General features: G+C 41.4%; 2 protein-coding genes across 3 annotated transcripts in view; one reads left to right on the top strand and one right to left on the bottom strand.

Moving 5' to 3' along the window:
• GTF2E2 (general transcription factor IIE subunit 2) overlaps nt 1-22,886 on the bottom strand; it is a 57,996-nt gene that overhangs the window by 31,439 nt on the left and 3,671 nt on the right. Inside the window, exon 2 of the mRNA XM_038399888.2 lies at nt 16,078-16,244. Within this exon, the coding sequence (XP_038255816.1) occupies nt 16,078-16,240 (163 nt within the window). The 5' untranslated portion in view covers nt 16,241-16,244. The remainder of the gene's footprint in view (nt 1-16,077; nt 16,245-22,886) is intronic.
• On the top strand, nt 1,119-9,346 carry SMIM18 (small integral membrane protein 18). Of its 2 annotated transcripts, none has more exons than XM_043513058.1 (2): nt 1,119-1,208; nt 8,562-9,346. In XM_043513058.1, the coding sequence occupies exon 2, from the start codon at nt 8,607-8,609 to the stop codon at nt 8,898-8,900; it is 294 nt and encodes a 97-aa protein (XP_043368993.1). In that variant the 5' UTR covers nt 1,119-1,208; nt 8,562-8,606; the 3' UTR covers nt 8,901-9,346. The 2 variants fall into 2 exon arrangements, with proteins under 2 accessions (XP_043368993.1, XP_038255819.1); XM_038399891.2 differs by having other exon boundaries at nt 1,168-1,212.

The raw sequence follows: 22,886 nt of genomic DNA, 5'->3' as shown, positions 1-22,886 counted from the left end.
AACTGTAAATTAAGTTTCAAAACTCAGTCTGCTAATACACCCACACTATCCATCTTGGCCTTTCTGAAGAGGCAGGAAGCATTTGGCACACTGCCAGTTATGTACTAATTTTATTTGTAAGTCACTTTATAAAAAGATTGTGAAACAAACCTTCAAAATGGTCAGTTTTTTTTAAAAAAAAAGTGTTTACTTTTTTTGTTTTTCATATATAATATCCTTGACCCATTTGCTAATTATTCTAGAGACTTACATTGAAAACAGGAGCTTTGCTAAGGTCTAGCAAAAGCATAATACCCTAAAAATGAATGCCATGTCAAAAATTCAGAAATAGATTGTCATATCATAACTCCAAGATTATGACTTCACTGCAGATTGAGCTGAAGGACATGGACCAAAAGAGGAAGCTGAAATAACAGAAAATGTAACACACTATAATTAAATAACTGTTTTATATATTAGTTTTTATATCATAGAGCTTACACAGTATAAATCCAGGTATAACAGAATAGACCCTCTCCCGAAACTTCAGTTGAGAAGTTGGAAAAAAAAAGAAACAAAAGCAAGTTGTCTTTATTTTGTATCACTAAATTTTTTTTAAATCCTCTCTATGAAGGAAATTTACCCAAGAAAAAAATCTTAATAGTTACAGACCTAAGAGATTAGTAAAACAAAATTAGACAGCACCTCTATCTCCACAACTGATAATTTATGTTTAAAAAAAACACATTATGTAATGACTCTGTCCAAGAATTAAATCAAAGGCAGCAATGTTGTTTCCTATTAACCTGTTTAATCTACCGGACTGTGGCACATTTACAGTTTATTGTAAGCAAATATAATACTGAACAGAAACAGAAATCTGCAGGTATTAACATTTCAAATGTCATGCTCTGACTCACTGTCTTCCAGCTCAAAGCTAAAGCATGTCAATAACAACCGTTGTTATCACTAATACACCTGTTAATAAGATCACATTGTAAACTAATAAGATACGGGGTGAGCACGTTTATCATCCTACACAATACCATTTAAATTTATGAATGATTTACTCCGGGGGTAGTGGGTTTGATGCAAATGAGCATAAAGGAAGTTGTCAGCAGCATTATGCTCTGGCCAATAGTAGCAAAGCTCCATTTTAGCTGTGCCATAGGCTGCACTAAAAAAAATAGAGCAGACCAGCGCTCTTTCAGCATCTTTTCAGACAAGAGGTAGGTCTGTACCATTTTTTAAAATTGTCTTACATTTATATTGATTATTGAAAGAAAATATATCTTTAGCTTAGAAAAGAAGTCTATATAAAGCCTTTCTCCTATAAAAGCCAGCATGAATTTTCTTTTTGTGTTAAACAGGATTTTACTCTGCTACAATCCTTAATCTGCTACTATCAGACAAGCACTATTACCATCTGTGCATTAACAGAAAATTGATGACCACTCCATTTTATAAGAAACCCAACACACCCAAGCCAAAATGTATTTGATGTTTACTAGCTAGTAGCTCATTTCTGGCAGCCTCACCTTCCATTTAGTTGATTCTGACTGTTTTAAAATAGATGCTAATACAAATCATTTTATTAAAAAAAAAAAAAAGCTAATTCTGTAACAAAGAAAAAACAAAAATGTTAGAAGGCGTATTTTTCAAATATAAACAATAAAGCAATCACTAAATTGCTTAAGAATGAGACTGTATGCTGCCTAGCTAGGCTACAAATGTATTCTAAAGAATTGGATTGTTAGACTAGCACGAAAATCAACCTTATCACTTAACATATTCCTGGGGTAAATATAAGAGTGTTAATCCATCTGCATGATGCAGACAGACAGGTTAGAATCCATGAGAGATTTCTAGATACCATTACCCCAAGATGTTTGCCAGTTGTTTCTTATTTGAGACTTCCTCAGCACTGCATTAAAATGAGTCATTCTGCCACTGCTCCTCTGAATACAATTCCAAGTAAATTTACATTATCACATCATCCAAAGAATGATTTTTAAATTAAAACGTATTATAGAACTACATTAAATATTTAACTACTACTAGATTTTGTTCATGCACTATACCTGTAATGCATACTAATCAGATTGGCTCAGTGTAAATTTTAAATATTCCTACTGCAATTAGAATTAAAATGCAACTGTGTCGAACCCGAGTTTCTCTGATAGTTTTCAAAGATGTGCCTTTTCTTACTTTATCAGTGCTGCAGTTAATTTTGATGGATTAGCAATGAAGTCTTTAGTCTTGTATTTCACAATTACAACAGTGTTGGTAGATGACTCAACAGCTATCTTGGCTTTAGTCAAGTCTGGGGGATTATAGTCACTAGTAGAGAGCCAACACTTGTAGAATGTTATCAAAATCAGCCTACTGCTGGTAACTGGACCCCTGCCCCAATTTGGTTTATAAAGTAGAATTATCTGAAATTCTCTCTTCAATGGAGGAAGTTAATTTTCCTAGCCACCATTTAACACGGGATGGGCAAACTAAGGCCCAGGGGCTGCATACTGCCCTTCAGACATTTTAATCCGGCCCTCAAATTCCTGCCAGGGAGCAGGATTGGAGGCTTGCTCTGCACAGCTCCCGGAAGCAGCGGCACATCCCCTCTCCGGCTCCTACACGTATGGGCAGCCAGGGGGCTCTGCACACTGCCCCCGCCCCAAGCGCCGCCCCTGTAGTTCCCACTGGCCAGCAAACGGGGCCAATGGGAGCTTCAGGGGTAGCACCTGCAGATGGGGAAGCTCACAGAGCCGCCTGGCCATGCCTCCGCATAGGAGCCAGATGGGGGACATGCCACTGCTTCCGAGAGCTGCTTGAGGTAAGCGCCACCCAGACCACCTCCCATGCTCCAACCCTGATCTCCCTCCCACCCTCCAAACCCCTCGGTCCCACCCTCCTGCACCCCAGAGCCCACACCCCCAGCCAGAACCCTCACCCCCCGCACCAGTACCCCTGCCCCAGCCCAGAGCCCCCTCCTGAACTCCTCATTTCTGGCCCCACCCCAGAGCCCGCACTGCCAGCCAGAGCCCTCCCCCCTCCCCAACCCCCAATTTCATGAGCATTCATGGCCAGCCATACAATTTCCATACCCAGATGTGGCTCTGAGGCCAAAAAATTTGCCCACCCCTGATTTAAGAAGTGCTAAGCACTATCTTCAAAACATCAATTGGCACATCATATAACTAAATCACTAGCTATCAGATATCAAAGGGGTTAAAAATATTGTCTTACAACTCATGTTATTAGAGTTTAAAAATTAATTATAGCTAAAACACTAACCAAATCATGGGATGATCTTCAGATAATAGCGGCTGAGTTGTGGACAAGACATGGAGAATTGTGGAAAAATAATAACGACCTTTTTAATTGCAGTAATCTGGAAAAGCCACAGCAGACCTATTTGTTTAAGAAAAATTTGCTGGAACAATATAAACGCTCAGCTATTATGCTATGCCTGTGAGAGAGAGAGATATATACATAAAAATCACAGGCATAGCATAATAGTAGAGCATTTATATTGTTCCAGCAAATTTTTCTTAAACAAACAGGTCTGTTGTGGCTTTTCCAAATTACTGCAATTATTATTTTTCCACAATTCTTTATGTCTTGTCCACAACTCAGCTGCTATTTTATATATATATATATATATATATAAAAAAAAAATTATATTTTATAACCAGACAATTTGGTGCAACTACAGGGCCGTAACCAGGGTAGGGAGAGTGGAGCAGCTGCCCATGGCACAAAGCTGGGGAGGTGAGGCCTGGAAAAATGGGGCAGAAAAATGAGGAAAAAAACTCTAGAGGGTAGAGCCTGGCAGCAAGCATGGTATTGCCACCCTTACTTCTGTGCTGTTGCTGGTGGTGGTGCTGCCTTCAGAGCTGGGACCTGGTCAGCAGCCATTGCTCTTGGGCTGCCCAGCTCTGAAGGCAGCACCACCGCCAGCAGCAGTGCAGAAGTAAGGGTGGCAATACCATGCCCGTTACCCCCTACCAGCTCTACCCCCTACTGTTTCCCTCCTTCCAATTTTTCTGCCCCTCTTCACCCACAGCTTTGCACCCTGGGCGGCTGCCTAACTTAACTCCCTACCCCACCCCAGTTACAGCCCTGAACTCTTCAAGATCATTTAATATACTAATGGGGGGGGGGAAGTGTGTGTTGCAAACCTCAAAATGTATGCAAAATTGTGGACTGTGCAAAGTAAGCTTATTTAAAACAAAATTGTGGTGGAAGCCTAATATTGTGGAATATGCAAATCGCGAATGAAGTAGGACCTTAAATTATATCTTATTTTAATCTCCCAATTGATAGACTACATGCTGTTTCCTCCATTCTCTCAAACTAAAAAATATGAAGGTTGTTAAAAATAACAGAACCGTAAACCCCTGGGCACTGCTTACCCAAAAATGTACATACTGTGAGACTTTATCCCACACCCAGGTTTCCTTTACAGACTACAACAAAACAGAACTATTAAAGGATATTAGAGAATGAGTCTGTACCACTTCCATACTTCAGAGCAGAGGGGAGGTTCTGTCCCTCAACTGTCAAGCCACTCATTTCCCTCCTCTTGTGCTCTACTTCTACTAAGGGCACCTCCTAGCTTCGGGGAGGACTGGGAGAAGAGACATTTGCCTCATCACAGAGGATACTGTGCATCCTGGAATGACTCCATCAGCAAGAGTGAAACTGACAAGTAGTGCATTAATTTCACATTGATGTTTGGAAAGTACTAGAGACAGCTGAGTTACAGTAATTCAGTCTTCCTGTGCAGGACTGTCCCATAGGAGAATTTCAACAATGAGTGAGAGAAAGAGCAAAGGAAGGAAAGGGGAGAAAAGGGGATAAAATGAGGAGAGGAAATGCAATATTCCCTCAATCCCAATTTAAATACAACCCCTCAATCAAAATTCCAATACACTGGGCCCGATTCTGCAAGGCATACCCCCCAACTTCAGCAGGAGCTGGGGCACTGATCACGATGCAGGATTGGCCTTTTGAGGATGCTATGAGAGGCATTCTGTGAATAGTGCTCTTCAGCCTCCATGGATCCCAATCTGGCATCATTAGCTAAAACTACCACTGAAATTTATTGTCCACGTCACCCACCCTCCAAAAAAAGAAAAAAAGGAAAGATGAAACAGCATTTTGAAGGCTTATTTTACCTAAGTTTTCTTTAAAATAATTTTCCAAAGAAATCTTCATCTAAATAATTATTTCAATTATAAAAAGGCAAAAGCAAATTCCCACATTAAAACCTTTATTCATACTTGTATGTATTTTGCCTTTTTATAATTGAAATAATTATTTCTTTATCCTTAGCTATGAGTTTAAAAAGGAATTCAATAAATTACCACAGCTCCCAAAACTAATTTTCTGTGGATGCACTCATCCTGACAGACAAGCTCTGAGATAGGGCCCTCATCAATGTCACAATTTCATTTTTGGTTTTTATTCAGCCAAACAGAAGCACACAAACAACATGATGAACAGTATATAAGCAATACCAATGAAATGTAATACAACTTAAGCTAAGTTAACTGCATCCTGGCTGTTTCCTGTTTTATATTAAAAATGGCCCAATTTTATTATTGGTAAAGTCATAGACAAACTGTTTAAAATAGGTAGCAATATGAAATTTTTCCTTTCAATTATCCATATATTTTGGTTCTCAACTTTGTAAACAAAACATTGATGCTTTCTTTACAATTAGTATTTTCTGGTTGTGTAGCATTTTGATTAAGTAAAGTTAAATAAAAGGTAACCAGGTAGACTTCTTAATAGGCTACACCTTTATTCATTATTTTATCTACAACACAAAATTCACTTTATCTTAAGATTTTTGTAAGGAATTTCAACTTTTAAGTGAACAAAGTTGCCTCATGTCCAGTGTAATTATACGCAGTATAAAACACATTTTTTACAAACTGAGCATCTTTCATTAATTAATTAAAATCAGAGCTATATAGCTAATGTTACATCATATCCCTCCTGCATGAGTATAACATGCAAGAGACTTCTAGCCTTTCTTACCTAACCTTCAGTCTTCCTGTACCAAGTTTGTGCAGCAACATTTACATATTCATTTACATACAAAAATATAAATTAAGAAAACTTTAAGGCTGAAGTCATGCTCTCGAGAGTTATAAAATACCAGAATGAAGGTTGCCTGTGAGATTTTAATTTGGTGCCGTTATGCATATTAGTTTAAAGAGAATTAAAGCCACTTTAATTTTGAATGAGGGTGTTCGCTCGAGGGTTTAATGCCGTTTAACTAATCCACTTCAAATTCATACCTTTAGTTAATTCAGATTAATTTTCCTGGATGTCCCTGTGTAGACAAGACCTTAACTATGGAGTCACTCCCGGTCCTCTATACTATGCAAAAACTACAACTATATTAAGACTGATGTCTAAAACTGTTCATAAGTCAGGAAATTCAGAGTTAAAGGTAATAAATGCTTTTTTTAAAAAGGAAAAATGTACATTCTTCCCTACTCTAGAAGTGATTGATATAATTAACTTGTGCATGAGCAGAACCAGAACTTTTCAACTCACTTTTACAAATATTTGTTGGACTGTAAAGGTAGCCTATCATGTTAATAACTGAAGTTCTTAAATAGTTTTTTTTGGTATTTATAATATATATATATTTCAATTCATCTTAAAGATATCCAAAGCAGCCCTTAGCCTGCTCCTCTGCATGTAGGACTTAATTCATAGTACTCTAACAAGTACATTTGTCTTTCATATTCTAAGGTGAGGGATGAGAGCAGAGTAAAAACTGTGCTTTAATCTCTCTCCTCCTCTCCCTGCCCCATTGCATCATCTCTCTCAACTGAGCCCTCTCCCATTCTACCCTCAGAGGTGCTGGAAGAGGTAGCCCCCCAGTTTAAGAAAACACCAAGCCTCAAGGGGCTCCCTTTCCCATTTCAATTCAGTTGGCAGTCAGTTCTTCAGTACAATGTTGCTCTAGGCTCAGTTCCAGAAGTTCACATATCTAAATCCTGCTGCCTCCCTAAACCAACGAAAGCAGTTAGATTAATGCCAAGCAATGGCAGGGCCAGGTTTTGCACCTGGGGGAAAGGGAGGTGATGGGTCATTGGTGATAGGCTGGAGAGTAAGCCCGCCACGCACCCACCTGGTGGGAGCAGCTACAGTCCTGCAGAGCCAGGCCTAGCTCCGCATTCCAGGCGTTGTAACCTAACACACAGGGTCACAGTACCACTGAGCTCCTGGGTGCTGAACACTATGAGAATTTGGTCCTTCATGTGTTAGGAAGCTTGCAAGATAACCGAAAGACTATAACAGCACTTACAGATGAGATAAGGAAATTGTATTATAAACCAGGAGAGCAATTGAAAGTTCAACCTTGTTTTTGGAAACTCATTCTCCAAGACAGTTACAATTTCTAAAGGTACTGTAATTCCACTTAACCAAATTCAAATGATCCAGACAGCCTAGTTATCAAAAAGACACTGCGTCCCCCACGTAGCCCTGTCGGTTACATACCAACTGATTAACTAACATTAAGGCTGTGGGAACTGTGATATAGAAGGATTTCCGAACAGTATAAGGAAAGGAGGGAGGGAAATGAAGGGAGGCAAAGAGGTGGGTGGAGGAGAAAAAAGGGGGAGGAAAGAAGACGGGAGAGGTGCTGCTTGAATGCTTCCCAGCACTGACAGCCCTGGGCTCTGCAGGCACCAATACAAATACCAAGGGGAACGGCCAGCTTCCTCCCCTAACACTGAGGGTGCTGGGAAGCACTAAAGCAGCACTAACAAGGCTCCTGTCTCCTGCAACTACTGCCCCTCTCCCTCTTTCTCTCTCTTCCACCCTCCTCTCTGCCTCCCTCCTTTCCTCATCCTACCCACAAATCCTGCAGCTTAACATAGCACTTCCATTTATCCAAATGTGCAGTTACCTAAAGGAATCAGATGGCCCCCAGACCATTCTGATAAATGGAATTGTAAACAAAGGAAGAACATAGAAGAATGCTATATGTTAATCATTCCAGTCATTAGGATCCACACATCCAGTAACAGCACATGGGGCCCTTGTTTTGCTAGAAATGTCATATGTGCAGAGAGGGTTTTCAAACCATTAAAAAACTAAAACATTGAAGAGTAACAAATAGAACATGTTTCTAAAATCATCCCATGCAGATGAAAATAATCTCTGTAAGATTGCTTTTTTGCATTATCTTTGGAGTAAGTGAGAGATACTCCTTAACTTTATTGATACATGCTGCAATGTATTAGTCTTGCAATAAAATATAGTTCAAAAAGTCATCACACAGTCAAGCTGTGCATTTTGAGCCAATATATTTTTGACTTAAAGCAAAATAAAGAGCCAGATTAATGCAGCTTCACTTCAAAGAGTATGTATACGTCCAAAGCTCCCCAGTTCAAAAGCTATTCACTGCTTGCCACAGGAAATTAGCTGTCATTCTGAAAGTAAACTCTTCCAACTAGGGAAAATAATTCAAGTTCCAACTTAGTTGGTAAAAGAAAATACTGACATTTTAGAAGTTAAAAACGTCACCTTTGTTTCTCTGTTTGTTTTAGCCTATAGATCTGCTGCAGTTAGCACAATAAGAGGACTCTCCAAGCATGGCAACCTTCAACACCAGTTATTGGAACGAGACTACGTCCCTTTACCAATACCTTGGTTTTCAAGTGCAAAAGATTTACCCTTTCCATGATAACTGGAACACGGCCTGCTTTATTATTCTGGTTATATTTATCTTTACTGTAGTTTCTCTGGTGGCGTTGGCTTTCCTTTACGAGTTGCTTGACTGTTGCTGCTGTGTGAAAAATAAAACCATGAAAGACCTAGCGAATGAATCCAACCCAGTTAGAACCATGATGGACAGCTTCAGAAAGAGAGAAACAGAAGTGGTATAGTAATGATTGACCACTAGAACTCACAGAAGAACGAACAAACAAAATGAAGCCTCTTGCATCTTATGAGCAAGTCATGTGCTTTTTGGGCCTTAAAAATCATTGTTAGCAACAATTATTTCACTTCTGGATGTGAACTTGAATAGTTAGCAAAATCTTTATGTGGGAAGAAAGATTTTTGTTTTTAAATGAACTTTTGTCATCTATATTTGATTACTAGAGTAAATATTTGTTCATCTGAACAATTCACAATGTTGCTTAATTGCAGAAATACAGATCAATCTGATTGTCACCCTCACCCCTGCCATCTCATGTCTCCTCCTTGGTCTATAGGCTCTCCTTTTGGGGGAAGTCTGCACAAAATTTACCAAACAATGGCAGTCTTCTTAAAAACAAGTTTATTGAAAAGAAAAAATGTCAGTAAAACAAAATAAATGGTTTTCATTACACATTGCATCTGAATATTTTGCAAAGCCCAGCGAGGTAGGCTTTCTTATTACACGAAAAAAGGAAAATGTTCATCCCCAGAAAACAATTACCTCTCTGACCACTTCCTGGAAGCACCTGACAACTTCTCCCTGCAGCTCAGAGAACTCCCACCCTATCCCTCACCCAAACTGTTTATCAGTTCCTAGGTGTTAGAATTTGTTATCACATCAGAGTGAGGTCACCTCAGTATTTCCACAAAGGAGTATTTAGAGTACTGTCTGGAGGCAAATGAGTATCGTTTCACCCCCCATACAAGAACATATCACTTAAGATATTACCTCCCACATCCTCCTGTCTCCAAGTCCATAATTTCATAGATCATTCCTGATCTCCACCTCCCTCCCACACTCCTCACCAGTCAAGGGGATTGCCTTTTGAGTTACAGATCCATTGTTCTTGGCTACAGACCTGAGAACACACCTTCATGCTGAATGTATCGAGTTTCTATATTAGGGCAAGCCTACATTACACAGTTAAATTGACTTAAGTTACGTTGACGTACAGCCACCACAGTAATTAAATCTCTTTTACCTGTTCACACTACCTTCCTTGGGTTGGCAGTGTGCATACTCACCAGGGGGACTGTGGGATGGCTTTTGAAAGGCAGGAACAGTCAATGTAAGCAACGCAGTGTCTACACTGCCTTATCTACATTGACCTAAGCACTGTGCCTCTCGCGTAGGTGCAGTTATTAACTCAGTGTAGTGGGCGAGTTACATCGGTGGGAGCTACATTTTAATGTAGACGCTTACAGAGTTAGGTCAACGTAAGCTGCCTTAGGTCAACCTAACTCTGTAGTATAGATCAGGCCTCAGCTGTCCAGAGTTAGCATGATTTTGACTATTTTAGACTCACTTATCCATCTTTCCTTGCCATGAAATACATATTATTGACAGATCCAATGCCTGTCTTGAGTAAAAGTGATCATGAAATGATAGAGTTCATGATTCTAAGGAATTGTAGGAGGGAAAACAGCACAATAAAGATAATGGTTTTCAAGGAGGCAGACTTTAGCAAACTCAGGGAGTTGGTAAGATCCCATGGGAGGCAAGTTTAAGGGGAAAAACAGTTCAAGAGAGTTGTCAGTATTTCAGGGACATTATTAAGGGCACAAGAGCAAACTATCCCACTGCGTAGGAAAGATGGAAAGCATGGAAGAAACCATGCTGACTTAACCTGGAGGTCTTCAATGATCTGAAACTCAAAAAAGAGCCCTACAAAAAGTGGAAACTAGGTCAAATTACAAAGGATGAATATAAACAATATAACACAAGTATTTAGGGACAAAATTAGAAAGACCAAGACACAAAATAAGATTAAATGAGCTAGAGACATAAAGACTAACAAGAAAACATTATACAAATACATTAGAAGCAAGAGGAAGACCAAGCACAGGGTAGCCCGTAACTCCATGAAGAGGGGATGTAGTGAGGTGGAGCAGCCTCCATCCGAACTAGAGAGCCAGAGACCACTACACTCCCCCTGGTGGGCAGACCTAAAACCTCCCCACCTCTGGCACCGGAAGTCCCAGGGCGGGACAGGAAATATAAAAGCAGAGCCCCAGAGCTCAATTGGGGTTGGACCATGGGAAGAAGCAGACATCTCTTCCAGGGAGTAGAGATCTTTGCAGGATCCCAGCCTAGCCCGCAAGTGGAGCCACGTCCTGCAGTTGGAGGAGATGGACGAGTATCCCAAGGAACTGTCAGATGAATACCCCGAGGAGTTGTGGGGACTGCCGGCGGCCGAGAAGACATAAGAACGGCCATACTGGGTCAGACCAAAGATCCATCTAGCCCAGTAGCCTGTCTTCCAACAGTGGCCAATGCCAGGTGCCCCAGAAGGAATGAACAGAACAAGTAATCATCAAGTGATCCATCCCCTGTCGCCCATTCCCAGCTTCTGGCAAACACAGGCCAGGGACACCATCCCTGCCCATCCAGGCTATAGCCATTGATGGACTTATCTCCATGAATTTATCTAGTTCTTTTTTGAGCCATGGCCTTGGCCTTCACAACATCCTCTGGCAAGGAGTTCCACAGGTTGACTGCGCGATGTGTGGAAAAAATACTTCCTTTTGTTTGTTTTAAACCTGCTGCCTATTAATTTCATTTGGTGGCCCCTAGTTCTCGTGTTAGGAGGAGGAGTAAATAATACTTCCTTATTTACTTTCTCCACACTAGTCATGATTTTATAGACCTCTATCATATCCTCCCTCAGTCATCTCCTTTCCAAGATGAAAAGTCCCAGTCCTATTAATCTCTCCTCATACGGCAGTCGTTCCATATCCTTAATCATTTTTGTTGCCCTTTTCTGAACCTTTTCCAAGTCCAATATATCTTTTTTGAGATGGGGCTTCCACATCAGCACGCAGTATTCAAGATGCAGGCATACCATGGATTTATACAGAGGCAATATGATATTTTCTGTCTTATTATCTATCCCTTTCTTAATGATTCCCAACATTTTGTTCACTTTTTGACTGCTGCTGCAGACAAGAGGCAGAGGACACAGGACCTTTGGATTATGAAGACCTACACCCAAACTGTGGGAGGAAGTAGTCCAGGGAAACCAGACTTTAGTCCAATTCTGCTGCTGGAGAGTGAGTCAGCATGTTTCGGGAGGATTGCCACTATAAGGGCCATGGGCTGGGACCAGGTGGAGTAGGGTGGGACTGGGTTTTCCTACCACTGACCCCACCCCGGGGGTAGCAGCCAAACCCCAACTTTTTGGCCAGAAGGCGTGGGCTCTGTTGTGGGCTCACCCCAGCCAGAAGGCTATGGAGCCACAGACTGCTCTGCCCTGCCCAGAGTTCCCTTACAGACTGTTAATTCCTGTTTGCCCCAGCCAGGCAGCTGCGGGCTAAAGACTGTTTGTGGCTCTGCCCCAGCCAGAGGACCAGAGCTCTGCCCCCCTAGACTGTTTTGCTGCTGTCTGTCCCAGCCAGGCGGTTGCGGGCTAAAGACTGTTTGTGGCTCGGCCAGGGGTAAAAATAAAATTTCTCTCTTACCGGTATGTGGGGGGGAAGGGGGCAGTCTCCCCTCCCACCCCACCCCCCCGGAAGGATCAGGGCCTTGGGCAGAAGGGGTGAGGCTGGGTGTCAGTGTCCCCCAGCCAGGCCGCCCGAGGCTCCAGTGACGATTTAAAGGGATGGGGGTAGCTGCTCCTTTTGCCACCCCCATCGGCGGCCTGGGGGGACGGGGCAAAAGGGACAGGGACTTTAAAGCGCTGCCGTGGCATCACTTTAAGCAGAGTCCTTTTGCCGCAGCAGCACTTTAAAGGACCCTACTTAAAGTGGAAACGTCACTGCCCCTTTTGCACCCTCCCCGTCAGCAGCCCTGCCAGTAGGGACCCGGTAGGGCCACCGAAAGGGGGCGCAAAAAGAGCAGTGACGTTACAGTGCTGCCATGGTAGCACTTTAAATTCAGTAGTACGGGCCGGTACAGGCAACCGCTTTTTACTGGTACGTCGTACCAGCACGTACCGCCTTACTTTCACCCCTTGGCTCGGCCCTGCCCAGAGAACAGAGTTTCCCCTATAGACTGTTACTTGCTGTCTGCCTGTGGTGAGAAAACTTTGCTTTGAATTTAACATAGTTTGTTAAGTTAGGCACCAGGTGCATTTTAACTTTATTTTCTTGTAACCATTTCTGACTTTTATGCCTCATTACTTGTACTGAGTAAAAATCTCTCTTTGTAGTTAATAAACTTGTTTTATTGTTTTACCTAATCCAGTGTGTTTAAATTGAAGTGTTTGGGACATTCCATTTGGCATGGCAAGTTGTGCACGCATTATTTCTATTAAAGAGATAACGGACTTGATATAAACTTGTACTGTCCAGGAGAGGGCTGGGCAGTACAGGACATACACTTCTGGGGGAAAATCTAAGACTGGGAGTGCGTTGGGGTCACCCTGCAGTATAACTCAGGCTGGTAAGAGACAAAGTGTGGCACAACTGAGAGTAACTTATATGCCGCAGGCTGTTTGTAAGATGTCCAGGTTGGAGGCTACAGCAGCAAAGCATTGTAAAGGACATCCTAGGCCAGAGGACAAGGGTGACACAGCTACTCATTAGTTTGGATTCTACCCTGGTATGTCACAGAAGGACGTTGCAGTAATCAAGATGAGAGATGGTGAGAGCCTGGACAAGAATTTTAGCTGTGTGGATGGACAGAAAAGGACATAACTTAGAGATGTTATGCAGAAAAAACTGGCAAGATTTAGATATACCCTGAACATAAGGGCCTAGAAAAAGGTCCAAGTCAAAGATGATCCCCAGATTACAGGCCTGAGTGACAGGCAGGATGGTGGTGTTGTCCCCAGTGATTGAGAAAGAAGGCAGTGAGGAGGACTTGTGGGGGGGCAGCGGTAATTAAGAGCTCTGTTTTAGCCACATTGAGCTTGAGCTGACAAAAAGACATCCAAAACAACTGTTCACTCAGAGCTAGCATCAGACCAAATTCATTCCTTTTAAGACACACAGTAGCAGTACTGAACACTTCTGATATTGGCTCGGTCTGACAGTGACATAAAAGAGGAAATACCTATCCAATGAGTTGCTTTGACCTAAATACTCAAAACACTGCTAAGCAGTTAGGGTTCTTACACACACAAAATACATGACTGAAATCCCCAGAAGCAAGGAAATGAAAAATTATGCCCCCCAACAGCACACAACCTCTATTCTCCCCACCCACCGGCATACACTTTACTGTTAACAATACCACCCTACACTACAGACCACAACTTAAACTTTTTGCCGTTCTGCATACACACCCTTTTCCCAGATTATACTTATCCAACATTAGTACTTGTGGATGTTTGGTATAGTAGTTGGTTATGCTGAGAGAGGGTAGGCTGGTAAAGGGGATGATGGAAGGCTGGGATCCCTACTGGGGAAAGTTAAGGTCCCAGTGTGTGGTGTAGGGTAGTTGTGGCAATGGTAAGGTGTGTGCCCCTTCCCCACTGGGTGTAACTGCTAACCCTTTGGGAATCTGTAGCATTTTAGAGCTTCAGTGCAAGCATCAACACTGACTGTGCCAAAGTCACCAGTGCAAGAGCGCTGGGGTGGCAGTGTCAAAGCCACAGCTTCCTGTGCCAACAGCAACATTCTCAGAGCACAAGACTCCCCTGGAGGTGTCTAAAGGAGGGTTGAGGCACGCTGCATTTTTCTTTCAGGCCCAGGATGACATCTGCAGCCAACTCTGACACTCTGCTTATTATGGTCAATATCTTGGCAGATAGAGCATACTGTCATCTGTCACTGACATAGTTCTGCCATACAGACATGTCTTGAAATCACTGAGCAGTCTCTTTCTTCAAAAACTTTCCTACAACAAAGTTAGGGTGCATCAAGAAAAAACAGAAAATCAGTGAGAAAGACTGAGGCAGAAGCTGATGGGTCCAAAATGCATTTAGAAGGAAAAATAAGCAGTCGAGAAGCACACCAGAATGCAAGAGCACCAAAATAATCAATAATATGCTGCAGAACTGCACTGAGGCAAAAGCCTTAGGCAACCTATCAAGTTGACTGCAGAATTCAGCAGCCCCTGTGCTCAGCAACACAGGTCACCAGGAACACATCACTTCTATTCACTGCTCTCTGCTGGCTCGACACTAAACATGCAAGTCAGTTTAAAGATATCTGACTTGCCTTGCAAAGCTCTGCATGGAACTGGTCTTAGCTACTGAGACACCATCTCTTTGTCTTTCTGATTCCAGTGAAACTATTGGTCAATACAGAGCAACTTGTGACCACAGGTTACAGAACCTTCCCAGATTGACAGATCAAGACTTACTGCCAGACAAAATAAGAATGACCTCTGACCACATGGCACACACAGCAAAATATAAAACCCAGTTCTTTCTTCAAGCATACTTTTTATTTTTTAAAAAAAAAATCGTAGCTAGCCCATTGGCAAGGAAGAGAGCGAGAGAGATCACTTTGTTGTTGACTTTGCTCTTGGGAGACACTCAAGGCTTGTCTATATCATGGGGACTATAGTGGCACAGCTATGGCATCACAGCCATGCAGCTGTAACCCCATGGTGTAGATGCACACTACACTGACGGAAGCGGTTTTCCCATTGCTGTAGTAACTCTACCTCCCTGAGCGATGGAGCTAGGTCAACATAAGCGTTCTTCCGTTGACTTACTTGCATCTACACTGAGGGTTTATATCAGCATAGCTACAGTGCTCAGGAGAGCAGTAGCTATGTCAACCTCAGTTTTAAGTGTAGATCAGACCCGAGATGGTACAGTGATAGGCACCAATACAGAAGCCTAGATAAAAGGAAAGATGGGGTGGAAAGCTGAAAACGCTGAAAAGTATACAGTAAAAAGAGATGGAGTGACACACAACCATAGCACACCAGGAGCTTCTTCATGAAGCAGGGTCAAGCATAAACTGGCTGCAAAGGTCAGAGACCAGCATTTACATCATTCAGAGGATGGCATGTCATTTACAGCATGGGGCCTGACCCACACTCTACTTCCATTCTCCAGGATCAAACCTCTTTAAGAGTTGTAAAAGTTCCTGCACTCTCATGCTCAGGAACTAAGACCCAAGCATAAGATTGCTAGAGGATGGTACCTTTGGAGAATGGCTCTGGCCACATAGGAAGTTTGCTGAAAGACTGACCCAACAGGGTATGTGGACAGATGGAAGGAAACAATGAGAGGTATTTCCACCAACCTGTGTTTTGTTTTGAGCTTGATGATCCACCCTGCTCTAACTTTGCTTTTTTCTTTTTGGAAGACGTTGAATCAGAAGAGGGTGCCGTACGCTTTTCTACAGCAGGAGTGGAAAGTGCTCGTTTTTTGAATAACTCTCGTTCTCTTAGCAGGCTTGGATCCATAATTCTGTCATAAGAAAAAGGAATAGGAAAAATAAAAATCAAAAAGGTTAGTGAGGTATCTAAAGTGTACAGAATTTTAATATTTTTATTATAAATTCCCTTATTTATGGAATTTACAAATGCCTCTTTTTGAAAGGTAATATAGAGGAAAGGGGGTAATTTTAAAATGCAATTTCAAATGTACCAAGATGTTATTCTCCAAAACAAGAATTTGAAAAGCTAACACATTAGTGCATGTTTCAGAGTAGCAGCCATGTTAGTCTGTATTCGCAAAAAGAAAAGGAGTACTTGTGGCACCTTAGAGACTAACAAATTTATTTGAGCATAAGCTTGCATGCTTTTCTGAGGTCATTCTTAGTAACTATGACTATAAATATGCAAAAAACAAAACAAAAACAGATAACATCTATTAGTTTGACCCTTGAATTTTAGGCTTTGCAAAAAACAAAGGTTTTTCTAAATACAATATTAATAAAAACATTGATGTCATCTTTATAATTCAAATGAAACAAATTTTATTTGGGTTTGTTTACAATTCATATATACTGTAGTATTGTGTCATTGAAGGAGAAAAAATAAGACTGACTACACACAAAAGTGAAAGTGACAAGTCTATTTTCACTATTCAGACTCAGAAAAATCCATACAATAAGCGTATGTGGTGAAAAGTTAATTAGAGATTTTCACAGTCTTGCTGTTTTTATAATCTCAACCATAACAATGGATGCTTAGATAAGGATACTAGTCTCTCCCAAGTTACCTCTGAGGCTAATTTTCCACTATAAATCTTCCCCTGAATTTAGCACTACTGCCTCCTACTAACTTTGGGAAAACTGGGGTTCCTAAGTGCTATCACAAAACAAATAATGAACATCTAAACTAATTCACTGTAAACTGTACCTCTTATTGCTAAGCCTAGAGGACTTCTGGCAGCAGGGTGTTTCAATCTTTTTGTTTCATTCTGGAACGAAGAATTTAATCAGAAAACTCTGAATGATAATTGGGAATGGTTTACAAACACCTTACTAGCTGTCCAAAAAGCCACAACCAAGGAAGGTGGCCATATTTGTTAAAAAACTGATCAGGTTTAGGTGGGAGGAAAGACAGCTATACCAAATAAAACAATAACATTGATAGTAATGAATACAAATGAGAAGTTAGGAAATGCAGAAAACTGATAAGGGAAGCAGAGGAACACAAGGAGAAATCTATGGCCAGCTGAGTTAAGGACAACAAGAAGGAGGGTTTTTTTTAACATTAGGAACAAAAGAATCCTAACTATACTATTGGTCCATTACTAGAGGAACATAACATAAGAACAGCCATACTGGGTCAGACCAGTGGTCCACCTAACCCAGTATCCTGTTTTCCGATAGTCACCAATGCCAGGTGCTTCAGAGGAAATGAACAAAACAGGGCAATTATTGAGTGATCTATCCCCTGTCATCCACTCCTAGTTTCTCACAGTCACAGACTAGGGACACCCTGAGCATGGTGTTAGATCCCTGATCATCTTGGCTAATAGCCTTTGATGGACCTATCCTCCACAAACTTAACTAATTCTTTTTGGAATTATACTTTTGGCCTTCACAACATCTCCTCGCAATGAGTTCCAGGGGTGGATTGGGTACTGTGTGAAGCAGTATTTCCATATGTTTGTTTTAAACCTACTTTAAACATAATTTCATCAGGTGATCCCACTTCCTTATTCACTTTCTCTACACATTCATGATTTTACAGACCTCTGTGAGATCCCCCCACCATAGTCATCTCTTTTCCAAGCTGAAAAGTCCCAGTCTTGTTAATCTCTCCTCATATGGAAGCTGTTCCATACCCTTAATCATTTTTGCTGTCCATCTTTGTAACTTTTCCAATTCTGAGATATGGCAACCAGAACTGCATGCAACCAACATTCAAGATGTGGGTGTACCACGGATTTATAGTGGCATTGTATTTACTGTCTGATTATCTCTCTCTTTCCTAATGGTTCCTAACATTCTATTAGCTTTTTTGACTGCTGCTACACACTGAGCAGATGTCTTTGGACAATTATCCACAATAACTCCAAGATCTCTTTCTTGAGTGGTAATAGCTAATTTAGATCCCATCCTTTTGTATGTATAGTTGGGATTGTGTTTTAAAACATGCATAACTTTGCATTTTTCAACACTGAATTTCATCTGCTGTTTTGTTACCCAGTTTTCTGAGTTCCCTTTGTAACTCCTTGCAGTCTGCTTTGGACTTAACTGTCCTAATTTAATATTGTATGCAAATTTTGCCTTCTCACTGTTTATCCCTTTTTCCAGATAATTTATGCATATGTTGATCAGCATTGCTCCCTGAACAGATCCCAGAGGGACATCACTATTTACCTGTCTCCACTGTGAAAACTAACAATCTATTTCTACTCTTTGTTTCCTGTCTTTTAAACAGTTACTGATCCATGAGAGGACCTTCCCTCTTTTCTCATTACTTCTTACTTGAGGGTCCTTGGCAAAAGCTTTCTGAAAGTCCAAGCACACTGTCCACTGCATCCCCCTTGTCCACATGTTTGTTGACCCCCTCAAAGAATTCTAATAGATTAGCAAGCCTTGATTTCCCTTTACAAAAGTCACGTTGAATCTTCTCCAACATATAATGTTTATCTATGTGTCTGATAATATGTTCTTTACTATAGTTTCAACCAAATTGCCAGGTACTGAAGTTAGTCTTACTGGCCTGTAATCATGGGTGCTGGAACAAGCGGTGCTGCTGCAACCTCTGGCTTGAAGCGGTTTCTATTATATACAGGGTTTGTAGTTTGGTTCAATGGCTCTCAGCATCCCCACTATACAGATTATTCCAGTATCCCTGCCTCTAATTGCCAGGACCGCCTCTGGAGACTTTTTCAAAAATCAGCATCACATTAGCTATCTGCCAGTCATCTAGTTCAGAGGCTGATTTAAGCAACAGGTTACATACCACAATTGTTAGTTCTGAAGTTTCATATCCGAATTCCTTCAGAATTCTTGGGTGAATTCCATCTGGTACAGAGGCTGATTTAAATGACAGGTTATATATCACAGTTAGTAGTTCTGCTATGTCCTATATGAGTTATTTCAGAACTGTTCGGCTAATACTATTTGGTCCTGGTGGTTTTTTACTGTTTAATTTATCAATTTGTTCCATAACCTCCTCCACTGACACCTCAGTCTGGGACAGTTCCTCAGATCTGTCACCTAAACAGAACAGCTCAGGTGTGGGACTCTTCTTCACAACCTCCGTAGAGAAGAACAATGAGGAGAAGCTAAATGAATTATTTGCAATGGCTTTATCTTCCTTGAGTGCTCCTTTAGCACCTTCATCGTCCAGTTGCCCCACTGATTGTTTGGCAGGTTTTCTGCTTCTGATGTGCTTAAATTTTTTGCTGTTAGTTTTTGAGTCCTTTGCTAGTTGCTCTTCATATTCTTTTTTGGCCTATTTAATTATATATCTCTACCCCGATATAACGCGAATTCGGATATAACGTGGTAAAGCAGCGCTTTGGAGGGTGGGGCTGTGCACTTCGACACGCTGCTCTGAACGGCGTGTTAAAGGGGCTGGGCTGGGGCCGAGGGGTTGGATAAGGGGCAGAGGGTCTTGGGGGGCAAGCAGGGGACAGGGAGCACAAGGGGTTTGGATGATTCGGAGATTCTGGGGGTGGGGCGGTCAGGGGATGAGGAACGGGGGCGTCAGATAGGGTGTGGGGGGCCTGTCAGGGGGCAGGGGTATGGATAGGGGTCGGGGTCCTGGGGGTGATTAGGGATGGGGGGGTCCTCTGGAAGGGGTAGTCAGGGGACAAGGAGCGGAGGGGGGGGTTGGATAAGTCAGGGGTTCCGAGGGGTCAGTCAGGGGGTGGGAAGTGACTATTAATAATGGAAATGCTCGAGGCCAAAGCAAGTTTGTTATAACGCAGTTTCACCTATAACGCAGTAAGATATTTTGGTTCCCGAGGTCAGCATTATATCGGGGTAGAGGTGTACTTTTACACTTGACTTGCCAGAGTTTATGCTCCTTTTTATTGTCCTCATTAGGATCTGAATTCCAGTTTTTAAAGGATGCCTTTTTGCCTCTATTTCTTGTCCTTTTCCGTTTAGCCACGGTGACATGTTTTTGGTCCCCTATGTTTTTTAATTTGGGGTATACATTTAATTTGAGCCTCTATTATGGTGACTATGAAAACGATAGAATTATCAATACTAATGCAAAGAGACGTGTTCAATAAATATTTCTGTTCTGTATTGGGGGGAACAGATGTACAGTAGAACTTCAGAGTTACGAACACCTCCGGAATGGAGGTTGTTTGTAATTCTGAAATGTTCGTAACTCTGAACAAAACATAGTTGTTCTTTCAGAAGTTTACAAGTGAACAGACTTAATACAGCTTTGAAACTTTACAATGCAGAAGAAAAATGCTGCTTTCCCTTTATTTATTAGTAGTTTCTGTTTAATACAGTACTGTACTGCATTTGCTTTTTATTTTTTTTTTGTTCTCTGCTGCTGCCTGATTGCGTACTTCTGGTTCCAAATGAGTTGTGTGGTTGGCCGGTCAGTTCGTAACTCTGGTGTTTGTAACTCTAAGGTTCTACTGTAATCATGTTATATGATAACACACTATCCTTTCCACCAGTATCTCAGGAGGATGTTAAACAGAAGCTACTAAAGTCAGACATTTTGAAATTAGCGACTCTGGATAACTTGCATCCAAGAATTTTAAAAGAGATGGCTCAGGAACTTGCTGGACTGTTAATGTTGATTTTTAATAAGTCTTGGAACAACAAGGACTTTTCAGAAGACTACAAAAAAAGCAAATGTTGTGACAATATTTTAAAACTGTATGTGGGATGACCCAGGTAATCATAGGTTTGTTGGTGTAACATCGACACTGGGCAAGATAAGGGAACAGCTGATACAGAAATACTGTAGTCAATGACAGAAATACTGTAGTCAATCGGAGGGGGGTGGAGGGGGGTGGATAGCTCAGTGGTTTGAGTATTGGCCTGCTAAACCCAGGGTTGTGAGTTCAATCCTTGAGGGGGCCATTTAGGGATCTGGGGCAAATTTGGGGATTGGTCCTGCTTTGAGCAGGGGTTGGACTAGATGACCTCCTGAGGTCCCTTCCAACCCTGATATTCTATGATTCTATGACAATCAAGATGGGTTCATGGAAAATAGATCCTTTCAAACTAATTTGATATCTTTTTCTGATGAGATTACAAGTTTGATTTATAAAGGTAATAGTGTTGATTAAACATACTTAGATTTCTGTAAGGCATTTGAATTGGTACTGCAGAATGTTTTGATTTATTTTATAACTTTCTAGTTTTTTAACATGGCACACATTAAACGGTTTAAAATCTGGCTGTTAGGTCTCAAAATGTAATCAAATGAGGAATCATCACCAAACAAGTGTGATTCCAATGGGATCCCGCAGGGATCACGTCTTGTCCTATGCTATTTAACATTTTCCTCAATGACCTGGAAGAAAACATAAAATCATCACTGATAAAGTTTGCAGATGACCTAAAAATTGGGGAAGTGATAAATAATTAAGAAGATAGACCACTGATTCAGAGCAATCTGGATTGCTTGGTAAGCTAGGCGCAAGTAAACAATATGCATTTTAATATGACAAAATACAAATGCATACGTCAGGAACAAAGAACGCAGGCCATATTTACGCAATGGTGGACTCTATTCTGGGGAGCAGTGATTCTGAAAAAGATCTGGGGATCATGGTAGATCATCAGCTGAACATGAGCTCCAGTGAGATGCTGTAGCCCAAAGGGTTAATACGGGACTTACAGGGGAATCTCGAATAGGAATAGAGATTTTACATCTGTGTTTGGCACTGGTGAAACCACTGCTGGAGTACTGCATCCAGTTCTGGTGGATGATGTTGATAAATTTGAGAAGATTCATAGAAGAGCCACAATAATGATTAAAATATTAGAAAACATTACTTATAGTAAAAGACTCGAGGAGCTAAATCTATTTAGCTTAACAAAGAGAAGATATGACTTCAATACAGTCTAAGTATCTACATGAGGAACAAATATTTGACAATGGGCTTTTCAATCTAGCGGAGAAAGGTATAACAATATCCAGTGGCTTGAAACTGAAGCTAAACAAATACAGACTGGAAATAAGGCATAAATTTGTAACAGTGAGAGTAATTAATCATTGGAAAAATTTACCAAGAGTTGTGGTGGATTCTCCAAAACTCATAATTTTAAAATCAAGATTGGATGTTTTTCTGAAAGATATGCTATAGGAATTATTTGAGAGATGTTCTATGGCATGTTTTATACAGCAGGGGTTTTCAACATTTTTCTTTCTGAGACATCCCTCTTCCCCCAACATGCAATAAAAACTCCACAGCCCACCAGTGCCACAACAATTGCTTTTCTGCATACAAAAGCCAGAGTCAGTGTTTGGGGATAGCAAGCAGGGCAGCTGCTTGGGGCCCCATGCTATGGGGCCCCCACAAAGCTACATTGCTCAGGCTTCAGCCCGGGTGGCGGGGCTCAGGGTCCTGGGCTTCAGCCCCAAGCGGTGGGGCTTCGGCTTTCTGCCCTGGGCCCCAGCGAGTCTAATTCTGGCCCTTATTGGCGGACCCCCTGAAACC

Source organism: Dermochelys coriacea, chromosome 4 (assembly GCF_009764565.3).
Source record: "Dermochelys coriacea isolate rDerCor1 chromosome 4, rDerCor1.pri.v4, whole genome shotgun sequence".
Lineage (NCBI taxonomy): Eukaryota > Metazoa > Chordata > Testudines > Dermochelyidae > Dermochelys > Dermochelys coriacea.
Note: the sequence above shows the minus strand (reverse complement) of the source record. Positions and strands in the feature narration are given on the sequence as shown.

What these genes read in the sequence shown, in the direction of transcription:
- SMIM18 (XM_043513058.1), top strand. Translation starts at nt 8,607, where the DNA reads ATGGCAACCTTCAACACCAGTTATTGGAACGAGACTACGTCCCTTTAC.